At 60.0% G+C, this 12,887-nt stretch overlaps 1 protein-coding gene across 20 annotated transcripts in view; it reads right to left on the bottom strand.

Annotated features, from left to right (window-relative positions):
- Nucleotides 1-6,425: 6,425 nt before the first annotated feature.
- Nucleotides 6,426-12,887, bottom strand: part of TNK2 (tyrosine kinase non receptor 2) — a 42,748-nt gene continuing 36,286 nt past the window's right edge. For 8 of the 20 annotated variants that reach the window (XM_072812205.1, XM_072812216.1, XM_072812202.1 and 5 more), the window contains 7 exons: nucleotides 12,230-12,424; nucleotides 10,892-10,983; nucleotides 10,155-10,280; nucleotides 8,148-9,502; nucleotides 7,951-8,046; nucleotides 7,651-7,778; nucleotides 6,426-7,239 (listed from right to left, as the gene is read on the bottom strand). In XM_072812205.1, coding sequence (XP_072668306.1) covers nucleotides 7,233-7,239; nucleotides 7,651-7,778; nucleotides 7,951-8,046; nucleotides 8,148-9,502; nucleotides 10,155-10,280; nucleotides 10,892-10,983; nucleotides 12,230-12,424 — 1,999 coding nt within the window. In that variant the 3' untranslated portion in view covers nucleotides 6,426-7,232. Of the gene's footprint in view, nucleotides 7,240-7,646; nucleotides 7,918-7,950; nucleotides 8,047-8,147; nucleotides 9,503-10,154; nucleotides 10,281-10,891; nucleotides 10,984-12,229; nucleotides 12,425-12,887 lie in introns of those variants that run through there. The other 12 variants (XM_072812217.1, XM_072812204.1, XM_072812219.1 and 9 more) reach the window with 9 other exon arrangements.

Here is a 12,887-nt window from a genome sequence, read left to right as displayed (position 1 = left end):
TCTCTGCCCCCCTCGCTCTCTCTGTCTCATGAATAAATAAATAAATCTTGAAAAACGGGGAGGGGGCAGGTAGGGCGGGGATGGGTCCTGGGGTGGTGGGTGGGACAGGGCAGGGAGCACAGCCCTGGCCTAAGAGACCGGCTCCTGCGGCCCAGCAGCTTCTCAGGATCAGAGCAGAGCTGCCCCTAGCCCAGGGCTTTCCGCACTAGATCACTTCCATGTCCCCTGGGAATCTTGGTAGAACAGATCCAGTCCAGCAGGTCCAGGATGGGGTTCAGGGTCTGCGTTTTTAACATGTGCCCAGGTGACGCTGGTGTGGCTGGCCCTCACAAGGCCTCGGGATAAAGGGTGAACACACGGGAGGGGGCCTGTGACAAGGCTAGTGACAGGCCTGGACATGTTTCCCTCAGGATTTGCTTCTGTGGTTTCTAAAACTCTACCTTGACTGAACGTCACAGCGGCCAGCAAGAGAAGAGGGTTCTAGACACTACGCCAGAGCCACAGAGGCAGAGGTCGCGCACGCCTGGGGGCCACCCTGGCCGTGTCACTAGGAACAAAGAAACCTGCAAGGGCTACTTCCGAGAAGACGGGGGGACAGTGGGAACGTCCTCAGCTGGAGAATGCATGCATTCTTGCTTCGCTTTTTATTGTGAAAAGGAACAATAACCCCTCGCACGCCATCAACAGCTTCCACTATGATCAACGAATGGCCCGTTTCTTCCAACCATCCAGACTCGACTCAACATATCACTCAAATATTTTAAAGCATGTCTCTAGTCTATAGGTCCTCTTTTTACTGATATATATGCTTTGTTTCAATAAAGGAGATAAATCTTTCTAGAAAGCCATTTATTTGTTTGTTTGTTTGTTTGTTTATTTATAAAGATTTTACTTATTTATCCATGAGAGACACACAGAGAGAGAGGCAGAGACCCAGGCAGAGGGAGACACAGGCACCCTGCAGGGAGCCTGATGTGGGACTCGACCCCAGGACCCCGGGATCACGCCCTGGGCCGAAGGCAGACGCTCACCCACGGAGCCCCCCAGGGGCCCCTCTGGATAACCACACAGCAGTATTTGTTAAGATAATTTCTCATAAAATAGGAGCACCAAGGTGGCTCAGACGATTGAGTGACTGACTTGATGTCAGCTCAGGTGGTGACCTGAGGGTCATGGAATAGGCTCCACGTGGGATCCATGCTCAGAAGGGAGTCTGCTTGAGATTCTCTCCTCTGCCCATCTCCCAGCTCTTTCTCTCTCAAATAAATAAATAAAACTTAAACAATAATTTGTTACAAAATAAATATATTAACATTGTATTAAATAAAATCTCTGCATTTCATTTCTGTAGAGTGAAAACCATGCAGTGTTTTAAATTTTGACACTTAATGACATTTGAGAAAATGAATTTGGGTCACCTGGGTGGCTCAGTCGGTTAAGCATCTGTCTGGCTCAGGTCATGACCTCAGGGTCCTGGGATGAAGCCCCGTGTCAGGCTCCCTGCTCAGTGCAGAGCCCGCTTCTCCCTCTCCTTCTGCCACTCCCCCTGCTTGTGCTCTCTCTGTGTCAAATAAATAAAACCTTTAAAAAAAAAAAAGAAAATGAATTTTAAGATATAAAAAACTGCCTGTGGTATAAAATATTAAGTAAAAAAGAGTGACACAGGACACTTGGGTGGCTCAGCAGTTGGGCATCTGCCTTCGCCCAGGGCGTGATCCTGGAGACCTGGGATCGAGACTCAAGTCCTGCATCGGGCTTCTGCAGGGAGCCTGCCTCTCCCTCTCTGTGTCTCTCATGAATAAATAAATAAAATCTTAAAAAAGTAAAAAAATAAAAAATAAAAAGGGTTACAGAATAGTAGAAGCAGGATGACCTTAATTTTATAAAACTACAATACACACAATATATATGTGCACGGGAAAGAAATTGGAAGAAAATATATAAAAGTTCCAGGTAGCTTTCTGGGTAATTTTTTTTCCAAGATTTTATTTATTTATTCATGAGAGACGGCGGGGGGGGGGGGGGGGGGCGGGGAGACACAGGCAGAGGGAGAACCAGGCCCCACGCAGGGAGCCCAACGGACTTAATCCCGGGTCCCCAGGATCATGCCCTGGGCTGAAGGCAGCACAAAACCGCTGAGCCCACCAGGCTGCCCTTTCTGGGTAATTTTAATTTTCTCATTGTGTTTTTCTGAATGTTCAATGAATAAGCATGTATGGCAATCCTAAATGTTAAAAAACATAAAAAAAAAAAAATACAGTAGTGGCTGGGGCTTCCCAAAGGGCCTGGTGTCATCCTAGGGCTTGTCACTGGTGCGTGACTGCCTGCGCTCCCTGAGCCCGCAGCATCCCAGGCGCCCAGGTACTTTCCTGGATTTGGGGGTGGCCTTCACAGCCGCTGCCCAGTCCCCTTTCCCCGCATTGGATCCTAGCTGCCTGCCATTTGGCTCCAGATGGTGGGCAAACCGGTTCCCTCCCCTCCCAGATTCCCGGGGACGAGTCCCCTGAAGCACCCATGGGCTTGGGCCAGCAGCCTTTGGATTTAAGGGATTTATTGGGCAATGGCTTTACACAATCTCTCTGCACCATCGGAAACGCAGCCCGCCTGCAAGGTCCTACTTGGCCGACAGGCGGTGCTGCGGACACAGGCGCCCTCGGCCCCAAGGACCCTAGATTTCAGGGACCCTAACAGTAACTGCCTTGCACGGCTGCATGAGGGCATGGGGACAAATCGACCACCCGCCGCCACCACGGCCATCACCACTCAGGAATAGCTGTTTCAATACCAAAAAGGTAGGAAGACAAAATCTCCGAATAAAGGCAGTCCTCGGACCTGATTACATTTTAAGAAAAACTCCTCTGTATTATTCTTATTCTTGTCATTTCAACTCAGACCCATGAAAACTTGTCCCCAGACCAGCACTGGCCTTTGGGAATCCCAGCTCTAGCCAGGGGTTCTAGGGGTTGGTGATCCCTCCATCCCCCAAGGTCAAATTTCCATAAAGATTAATTTGCTTCTAATTAAGAACACCTTTCGGTTCCCAGCGTGCAGCGAGACACACTTACTCCATCGCTCCTCACTCGAGGCTAAAGTGGAGCCGCTTGCCACGGTCACGCAGGGCTCTCGCTCGCTCTAAAAACACACACGGGCCGTGTCAGTCCCCTGCCCACCCTCCGCGGCCTCCCTTTGTCCACACACTCAAAAGGACTCAGGATGTCACACCTGCCACTTCATGACACAGGCCTGCCCCACTCGCCGGGATCAGGATCGCACTCGGCCCCAAAACACAGCAAAAGGATGGCTTCCAGCCTTAGCGAACTTCAGGCCTTCCACCAAGTCTGTTCCCTCCACCTGCAGTGTTTGATGCCCCTCACCTTCCTGACACACGCCTCTTCGTCCCCAACCAGTCGGCACAATGTCACCTACTCCAGGAAGCCACCTCCTTTGCCCCCAAGGCTCCTGGCACATAAGGATCTTAGAGTACTTGGCCCCACGTTCTGCTGTCAGTCCTCTGGGCAGACTGTCCCTTCAGCTTGTGTTCCCTCTTCAGGACTTGACTGAGGTCCCCAGTGAATCCTTGATTGATTTTTAAAGATTTTATTTATTTATTCATGAGAGACGCAGAGACACAGGCAGAGGGAGAAGCAGGCTCCATGCAGGGAGCCTGACGTGGGACCCCGGACCCCAGGACCAGGCCCCGGGCCGAAGGCAGGTGCTCAACCGCTGAGCCACCCAGGGATCCCTGAATCCTTGATTTATTGATTGGCCTTGTTGGCAAACAAGCCCGGACCAGCTTTTTCAAAATCCTCCCTTAAGATCTTTTCAATAAACCCCGGAGATGCTGGCAGGCTGGTTAGAGTGAAACAAATAGCAGGAAGCCCTCGGACTTAGGGAACTGAGTATCTGGCAAAACTACACTGGGTTTCCTGATACTCTGAGGAGCCCCTGCTCCTTTGCGGTCACTCTTGCAAAAGCTCCTTCTGAGATGTACTAGCTCTGCCACCGTTTACCAACAAACATTTTTAAAAAATGGACTTGAAAAAAAAATGGACTTGAACATGTCCATGACCTATAAAAAGGAATGACTTTGTTGCCAAAGAAGACATTATTTCAAAAAAAAAAAAAAAGTGAAATTAAGGGGAAATGGAAAGAGAAGGCAAGTGTGCACAGAGCTGTGGTCGGTGAGTAATGCAAGCTGATTGATACAAACAGCAGGGACGTGAAAAAATGTACAATGATTACGCTTTATTGGGCACTTGTCATGGGCTGTGTACCAAGCAGGATACTTGGCCTACACAAGCTCATTTAATCCACACAACCGCCCTAAAAAGCAGGGATGACTAGCCTCCCAGTTTATAGGCTCAGAAAGGCTAAGTAACTTTTCCAAGACCCATACAGCTGAGAACAGAATCCAGGTCTAACCGCAAAGCCCCAAATTAGCTTTATTTATTTATTCATGAGAGACATAGGGAGGGAAAGAGAGAGAGAGGCAGAGACCCAGGCAGAGGGAGGAGCAGGCTCCATGCAGGGAGCCCGATGCAGGACTCGATCCCAGGAGCCCAGGGTCACACCCTGGGCCAAAGGCAGACGTCCAACCCGAGCCACCCAGACGTCCCTGGTGATATGTTGTGATTATACTTTCTAGAGGCGCCTGGGTGGCTCAGTCAGCCGGGCCTCCGACTTGGGCTCAGCTCCCCACCTGGGGTTCCTGGGATGGAGCCCTGAATCAGGGCTGAGCAGGGAGTCTGCTTCTTCCTCTGCACCCCCTGCCCCCCCCACCCCACTCGTGTTCTCAAGCACACACACGCTCTTCTAATAAGTAAAAACTTTAAAAATATTTATTTTTAATAATAGTATTTTTTTTTTTTTTAATTTATTCATGAGAGGCAGAGACCCAGGCAGAGGGAGAAGCAGGCTCCATGCAGGGAGCCCGACGTGGGACTCATCCCAGGACTCCAGGGTCACACCCTGGGCCGAAGGCGGCCCTAAACCGCTGGGCCCCCGGGGCTGCCCAGTAATATTTTAACTAGAATTGAGCTCTTGACTTGGCACACAGGGTGCACAGAACAGGCCTGGATCTGAAGGCTCCAGATCTCCCAGGCCCGAGGGCCCCGGCGGGCCGGCCTGGAGCAGAGACACACAGACCGCGCCCAGCTCCGTCCTAAATGGCCTTGGTGTTGCTTTTAGCAAACCTAAACCGTCAGCTTCGTCTCTCAGGATCTGAGGAGGAGGGCAGCCCCCTCCAGGGCAGACCCTCTGGCTCTCCAGACACCGTCCTGCTCAGACGTGGTGAAGCTCCAAGGGCTAATTCCTTTGCTCCGGTCGTTTCCCAAGAACCAGTGACAGACTAATAATTTGCCTTTTTTTTTTTTTTTTTTTTAATGATAGTCACAGAGAGAGAGAGAGAGAGGCAGAGACACAGGCAGTGGGAGAAGCAGGCTCCATGCACCGGGAGCCTGATGTGGGATTCGATCCCGGGTCTCCAGGATCGCGCCCTGGGCCAAAGGCAGGCACCAAACCGCTGCGCCACCCAGGGATCCCAATAATTTGCCTTTTAAACGGGCCAAGGGTATTACCAGGCAGCTCGCAGAAAAGGAAATGTAAACGGCCCGTGTCATTTTTTAGGTTTATTCACTCATTAGAGAAATGCAACTTCAAGCCAGGGAGACCTGTCTCGCGGGCGAACCCCAGAGGCTCCGTGAGCCGTGGGAGGCCCGGGTCGCTGCGGCTGCCCGAGACCGTGCTCCACGGAGGGGCCCAGCGAGCCCCGTGGTTGCTGCACGCGCTGCGACTCGGGGCTCCGCTCCCGGGAACCCGTCACCCGTCCTCCCGGCTGGCTTCGGCGGGGAAGACAGCCGCCTGCCATCTGCTGCAGCAAAGGACTGGGCAAGACTCAACGCCCTCGGTCCACGGGGTGACGAGGTACGTCCACGCGGCCCCAAACGAGAACGGGACGCTCGTTCAGTGCGACTATGAACTCTGCCGAGCAGTCTAAGCGAAAAACCCAAGACACCGATGGTGCAGGCGGTCCCTGGGGAGGGGAGGTGGCTTCACTGCGGCCCCAACCCCCTCTGAACTCTGACCCATACGAAATACTCAGCAAAACAAAACTAAGACACGCACTGAAGCTCTCCTTGTTCGGACGTTGCCTTAGCTCCAGCTAAGTGAGCTGCTCCACCCGCTCCGGCAGCGCGTCCTGCCCTCTGGAGCTCGGAGCAAGAACTCGGGGGGCTGGGGGTGAACCCCGAAGGGGAGAGCACCCTGAGGGTCACCCAGGCCGCACTTCCCCCCTCTGTCCACAGGGGGCGCCCCGAGGCCTGCTGCTGACTGATGCTGTCCCCCCACCCCCCCCACCCCCCGCCGGGGGACCTCGGGGACCTCAGGCTGTTGCCCGAGAGGCAAAGACACAGGCAGGGACAAGGAAGTAACATAAAATAGAAACTAGCTTTATTTCTCTGGAAGAAGCAGGGATCCATAGCCGGGGCAGCAACTTTGGTGGCAGACGCTGGCAGGAAAACACGGAACAGCACAGGGGAGGAGCTGGGTCAAAGAGGAAGCGCTGGTGTCCCTCCAGGGCAGCTGCCCCCTTGGTCTCCTTCCAACCCTGGGGCCTTGGGCCCTGGTCCCTGCCAAAGAACAATCTGGCACCCTTGCTCTGCTTCCTCAGCCACCTAGGGCTATTTCCAGGCACAAGATCCTAAGACCTGCCAAGTCCCATAACGTATCCATGGTGTGGCCACAAGTCACATTCTCTCCGACATCCCAATGCCCACCAGGAGATCCCTGGAGAAGGGCGCTGCCCTGAGGGCCTGCTGGGTGCTGGCCCCCTTCTGTGGGGCCAGCACATCCTCCCGGCATGGGTCAAGCCTGGCTTCCCCGGCGGCGGCAGAGCCTGGGGACACTCTCCCGCCCCAGGCCCCCACCAGGGGCTGGCGCAGGGGCAGCTCGCCTGCAGGGCCCGCGGAGGCCGCCCCCAGGCCCGCCTTCACAGGGCTCCTTCCTACCCCTTGGCCAGGGGCACCAAGAGCTGATCCAAAGTTGCAGGGACAGCACTGGGTGAGGGGGGACGGCAAGGCGGGGCTCCCAGTCTCCTGCTGCCTTGGCCTTGCTCCGCCACTAGGAGCAGCAAGTGGCAGCAGGTCCTCCGGGCTGGGGGGGGACCTCCCCACCCTTGTCAGATGGACAGACTCAAGTGATTCCTTCAGGACAGACCCTCTGGCTCTCCAGACACCTCAGCGCCTACAGGAGGGGAAACAACCAGAAAGCCCCTCTGTCAAGGGTACAGAACGGCTAGTGCGGGTGGGCACGAGCGGGCCTCCTAGTACCAGGCGAATCTAGCTGAAGAGTCAGCAATAATTTTGGAATTTACCACCCTGGGATGTGTTCTAGCTTCAAAAAAAAAAAAAAAAAAAAAAGACAGCAGTGTTGCTGCTGAGACGGCCAGAGGGCGGCGGGCACCGTAAAGCCTGAGGAAGCCCCCACGGGGCAGGGGCTCCTCGGACCCCCAAGTTCATCCGGACCAGGTGCTGAAACATCTAAGCGGGCTTAGAAGAAACTTCTTTCACCCGGAACTGCCTGCCCCGCAGCATGGGCCGCCATCCCCCCCCAAGCTGGGGGACCCCGGGGCCGAGTGGGGGGGCGCTCACTCACTTGTGGTGGGCAGGGCCGCAGGAGCCCAGCAGGTGGCAGCCAGCCTGCTCCAAGTTCCAGTCGCACATCTCCAGCACTTTGTGGCACTCGCTTCGCGGCCGCAGACCCAACCCAAAGAGCTGCTCCACCTGAGGAGCAGAGGGTGGTGCCATGGGACACGCTGGGGCTGAAGGGCACCAGCCAGGGTGGGGGCAGAGGAGAGCCAGAGGCAGGATGGCAGGGAGGGGTCAGGGGAGGTGAGAGCGGCAGAGCCAGTCTTCAGGGTCCCTGAAAGCCAGAGTGGGCGGGAGGTGGGGGTACCTTCAGATACTGTGCAGCCCTCTGCACGCTCCAGCTGTGGCTCTGCAGGGCCGCCTGGCACTCCTCTGTGGTCACCCCATGCACCATGGCCTGCAGCTGGGCACACCCACCCACCTACCCGTCAGCACCGCCTGGGCCCATTCCTCTGGGGCCCTCAGGCCCCGCCCCTCCGCCCAGCAGCCGGGCCTGGTGCTCACCATCTGGACCTTGTCTGCCGGCCGTCCAGCCTCCGGCCCGTCCCCAGGGCAGCCCCTCTGTGGCAGCCGAGCAGCGGCCCGCAGGGCTGGTGGCCGGGGCCCTGGATTACTGTTGTTGGTGGAGAAGTTGGCCTTGGGATCGGGGGCGGCCTGGGGCATCGGTCGAACGGTGGCAGTGGGGGCAGCAGGAGCCGGGGTGCTGGGCGGGGGCAGCAGCAGGGGCACGGGCAGGGGGGCCGGCTCTTCAGGGCTCTGAGCCTCACGCAGGAAGCGCTGATAGCGTTCCAGGTAGGGTGGGCGCTCGGGCAGCAGGTAGTAGTGGGTGCTGCTGACCTTCTTGCCATCGCGGACAATGGGCAGGATGCAGGGACCAGCCCGCGGGCCGGGTGCCTGGATCACTTGGGGTGTGGCGTACTTGGGGTCGGAGGCGAAGCTCTGGGTGGTGGGCATGGTCTTCCCAGGTGAGCTGGAGAGCCGAGGTGGCAGCGGGGAGCCGCCGGGTGGAACCAGGGGGCTAGGGGTCCGTGAGCCTTGAGGGGACAGGGGCTCCCGGGGAGGCACCCGGGGAGGGGAGGCGGGTCCAGGCCACCGCCCTATCTCCTCCTCGCCTGAGGGGGCTGGAGACAGCTCGCCCCGTGGGCGGGTGGGCCTCGGGGGAATGGGCACGCGGGGGGGCACCTGGGGCTTGTCCTCACCCGCTGGGGCCGGGCCAGGAGGAGGGCTCAGGGAGCCAGCCGGGACCTGCAGCTGCCGCATGCACTCCTGCTGCAGCGCCTGGAAGATCTCTGCGGTCTGGGCCGAGTTGGGCGGCTTGCTCCCACCCTGGGGTGGGAGGAACAGATTGTCCTCCAGGGGAGGGAGCAGCTGTGCCTGCTCAGGCACAAAGGCGTAATTGGTTTCGCCCTGGCTGGGCCCAGTGCGGACCCCTGCACCCACCAGGGTGCTGTTGATGGAGCAGACCTCGAAGTCATCCTCGTCCTGGGCCACATCGTCGTAGGCAGGAGGCGGGGGCAGCGGGCGGGCGTCCCAGTCCACCACGGGCGTGGGGTGCAGGGGCCGGGGCAGGGCCCGCGTGGGGCTCTGCGGCGGGGTCTTGTCCAGTAAGGAACAGGCATCCATGGCCAGCTGCGCCAGTGAGGGCGCGCAGGGCCGGGGGGTGGGGACGACGGGCTCCTCGCCAAAGTCAATGAGCGTGACCTCGCCCCCACCGCCACGACCCGCCTTGGTGCCGGGCACCCGAGCGGAGGGCTTCGCGAGCCACAGCCCACGGGTCAGGGCTGGTTTCCGGAGGCCCAGCCTCTTGAAGTCGCTGGACAGGGGGTCCTGGTCCTCACTCACAGGGTCATAGGTTGGCTCTAGGAGAGGGAGGGAGACCCCACCGGGAAGGCAGTGTCAGGCAGGGGGACAGGGAAGAGAGACAAGTACCCTCCCCCGCCCCCCACTCCCAACGCCCCCAGAGATTAGCCCCTCGGCTGCCAAATTCCTCCACGCACACCAACCCTGTTCCAACAGGAGGACAGAACCTGCTCCGGACACTCAGTTCTCCACATGGGCTCATGGACCCCTGCCTCCATCTCAGCTAGAGCAAGCGGTACCTCACAGCCATATGATACCCCGACACACAAGGCCCCGAACGCCCCAGACTCCTGGGCCCCGGCTGGTAACCCCATATCCCCACCCCATTACGCACACCATTAGTGCAGGCGGGGGCCACGGACAATCCCCCACCATCAAGGGCAACAGGAGCTGTCCTCGGAGAGCACAGAGCTCCTGACCAAGCACCGTGAAGCCCCGACACGGCATCTGCGGGTCCCAGAGGGAGCGGGACCAGGCCGCGTGACGGTGGAGAGGCGGGCGCCGGGACCACACACTTGCTCCAGAAGCCTGGGCTTTGGGGGGTCGGGGGAGAGGCAGGCATGCTGGGCCAGGTCAGCAGCCAAAGCTCACAGCACACACGGCATGCCCCCCGCCCCCCCGCCACCCCGCCAGCCCACCAGGGCGCTGTACCTTCCAGGAGAGGAGGAATGAGAGGAGAGAGGGGGCAGGGGCAGGGGCAGGGGCCAAGGCTTCGAGACCGGCCCCACTTACTCTGAGCGAAGATGGCAGGCTGAGGTGGGCGAGGTGGAGGCTCCCCTGCAAGAAAGGCCATGCGGAGAGCAGAAGGGACAGAGCGGGCGAGACAGGGGAGAGAAGACAGACAGACAGGAGGGCAGCGTGGAGAGAGACAGAGAGAGGGTGGTGAACAGGGGCCGAGCCAACAGTACAAACCCAACAGCAATGGGAAGCAGTGGGGCGGCAGGATGGGGGGAGCCCGCGTTCCAGAACGACAGGCACAGGATCCGGGAGGTGGATGAGGCTCCTGGCCAGCGTGAAGCCTGCGGGGTGGTTTTGGCTCGGGAGAGGACAGCAGGCTTAGGGGGAGTGAGGAAAGGCAGGATCTGAGTGCGTGGGGAGGAGAGAGGGGGACGCTGCGGCGGGCAGGCCAACACGGCCAGCCGGGGATGCCCACCTCAGCGGATGCAGCGGCCTCTCGTCTTGCACCCACAGCCAGCCGGAGCCAGGGCACAGCTGTCCCCCTGCAGCCCTGACCCCACTGTCCCGGAGCCAGGGCAGCCTGCTACTGGGCAGCGGACGCACAAGGGGGCGCCGGGAGGGAGGCCGGACTCTTACTTTTCAGCCTTCCTAGATGCTGGGTGGGCCGGGGGACGCACAAGGGGGCGCCGGGAGGGAGGCCGGGCTCTTACTTTTCAGCCTTCCTAGATGCTGGGTGGGCCGGGGGGTGCTCAGTTCCACGCTCAGCAGGTCAGGAGGATCCATGGGGTTTCCCAGATACAGTCTGTGGGAGGACGACCGGGTCAGATGGTGGGGCTGGGGGAGGCACGTGGAGCGGCCCCAGGGGGAGGAGATGCCCGGGGCCAGGCCGAGACCAGAACCCTGAGTGCACGCAGAGAACCACCTGAGCCAAGCCCCGCCAAGAACCTGGGTCGGGAGCCCAGGACCCCCAACTCACGGCAGCTCCCCGAAGACTACACGGGCCGGGAGCTGTGGGGAGGGCAGAGACGGAGCTCCTGACCCCGACCCCTGCAACTGCCGCGGCGCCCCAACCCACGCCTGGCCGTCACCTGCCCACACGTGCTCTTCTGACCCACCGGGCCCAGAGGCATCGGGCCGCACCACGCCGTCGGGGGCGCAGGAGGCCCCTCTCTCCCCCACCAGGCAGAAGGGGGGCTGGGCCACCTGGCTTGCTCCCCGGTCACCCTCCCAGCCCCCGTGCGGACTGTCAGGCCCTGGCACTTAGGCCCGGGGCTGAGGAAAGCCTGGAGGACCGGGCTGGGCTGGCCGCAGCACGCCAGGAGCGGGCCAGAGGGCCTCTACACAGCTCGCCCCTTCCCTCAGGCTCGTGCTGGCTCCTGGGACGTAGGAGGCAGCGGTTGCTCTCCCAGGCTCCGCGTTGGGGGGCGAGGGCGAGGGCGAGGGGGACGGCCTGCCTCCCTGTGCCCCAGAAGCCAGAGCAGGAAGGGCTGCCGGGAGCCCCCGCTGCCAGCAAGGAGGCATGAAGCGGGCGCTCGCTCAGGAGCTGCCGGGAGGCTCGCTGGGGCAGGGTACCCGGGAAGGGACTACTTCTCTTCCTGTGTCCTCCGGATGCCCCCCCAGGGACCTCCTCCTTTCACTTAAAGGACACTGAGCCCCCCCGGGGCCCCCCAAGTGCAGAGTGAGCAGGCAAGCAGGGCAGCTGCCAAACCTTCCCTCTGGAGTCTCCCCACAGGGAGCTCTTTGTCTACGCCCCCCTCCCCAGGACACAGCGGCGTGTCCCCTGGGCCTGTGTGCACCCCCAGGGCTTGACCCAGGAGGCTGGGTCTCCAGGACCGTGCGGGGTAAGCAGGGCCACTACCGCCCCAACACCAGGGAGCGTGACACAGGCGTTCCTGCTGAAGCCCTTCCAAAGGTGGTTCCGAGACAGGTGGGGTGGCACCAACCATCCTTGGGCTCCCGACACCGCCCCCCCCTTGAGCCTGCAGGGACGGCTTCTGGGGGCTGCAGACTCTGGCGCCACAGGCCACAGCCCACCCCGGCGCACTCACTCGTCAATCTTGTCGGGGAAGCCCCAGCAGTGGCGGGGGTCGCTGTCGCCATGTCCCGTGTGGATGAAGCTGTTCTGCAGCGGCTGACTGATGTCCTGGGCCGACAGGCCAGCCACGGAGGTCACCACGTTGCGAGGGAAGGGCCCCACACACAGCGTCCGCGTGTTCTGGCCGCGCCACCAGTAGTTCTCCGCCCTGCCCAACAGAGACCACGCGGTGAGCACCAGTGCACTGGGGCGGCCCCAGGGCGTGGGACCCTCTCCAAACCCAGCTGCCTCCAGCCTCGCTGCCGCCTGGCCACCTCGGCACAAGGGGACCGGAGGGCGTACGGCCCGACACCAGGGTGGTCTGAGTGCAGGGCCCGGCTGGCCGCACACACCTTACCCTCAGATACCGAGGGGGGTCCCACAGTTTTTTCTACAGTTTACAGATCAGGAAACGGGTTCCAACAAGCGACCAGGCTTGCCCGGAGTTCCCAGACACATCGCAGCAGACCCAGGATCAAATTCTGTCGTTAGTCTGCAAGCCGGCTCCCTTCCTACCGAGCCCCTCACCTCCCTCCTCCTGGCAAGGCCTGGACCCCCAGCCTCTGGCCACCGGGCCCTGCTCCTCAGCCCAGGATCCAGGCATCCTGGATACGCCAGGCTGGAGCTGGAGA

This window comes from Canis lupus, chromosome 35 (genome assembly GCF_048164855.1).
Source record: "Canis lupus baileyi chromosome 35, mCanLup2.hap1, whole genome shotgun sequence".
Classification (NCBI taxonomy): Eukaryota; Metazoa; Chordata; class Mammalia; order Carnivora; family Canidae; genus Canis; species Canis lupus.
Note: the sequence above shows the minus strand (reverse complement) of the source record. Positions and strands in the feature narration are given on the sequence as shown.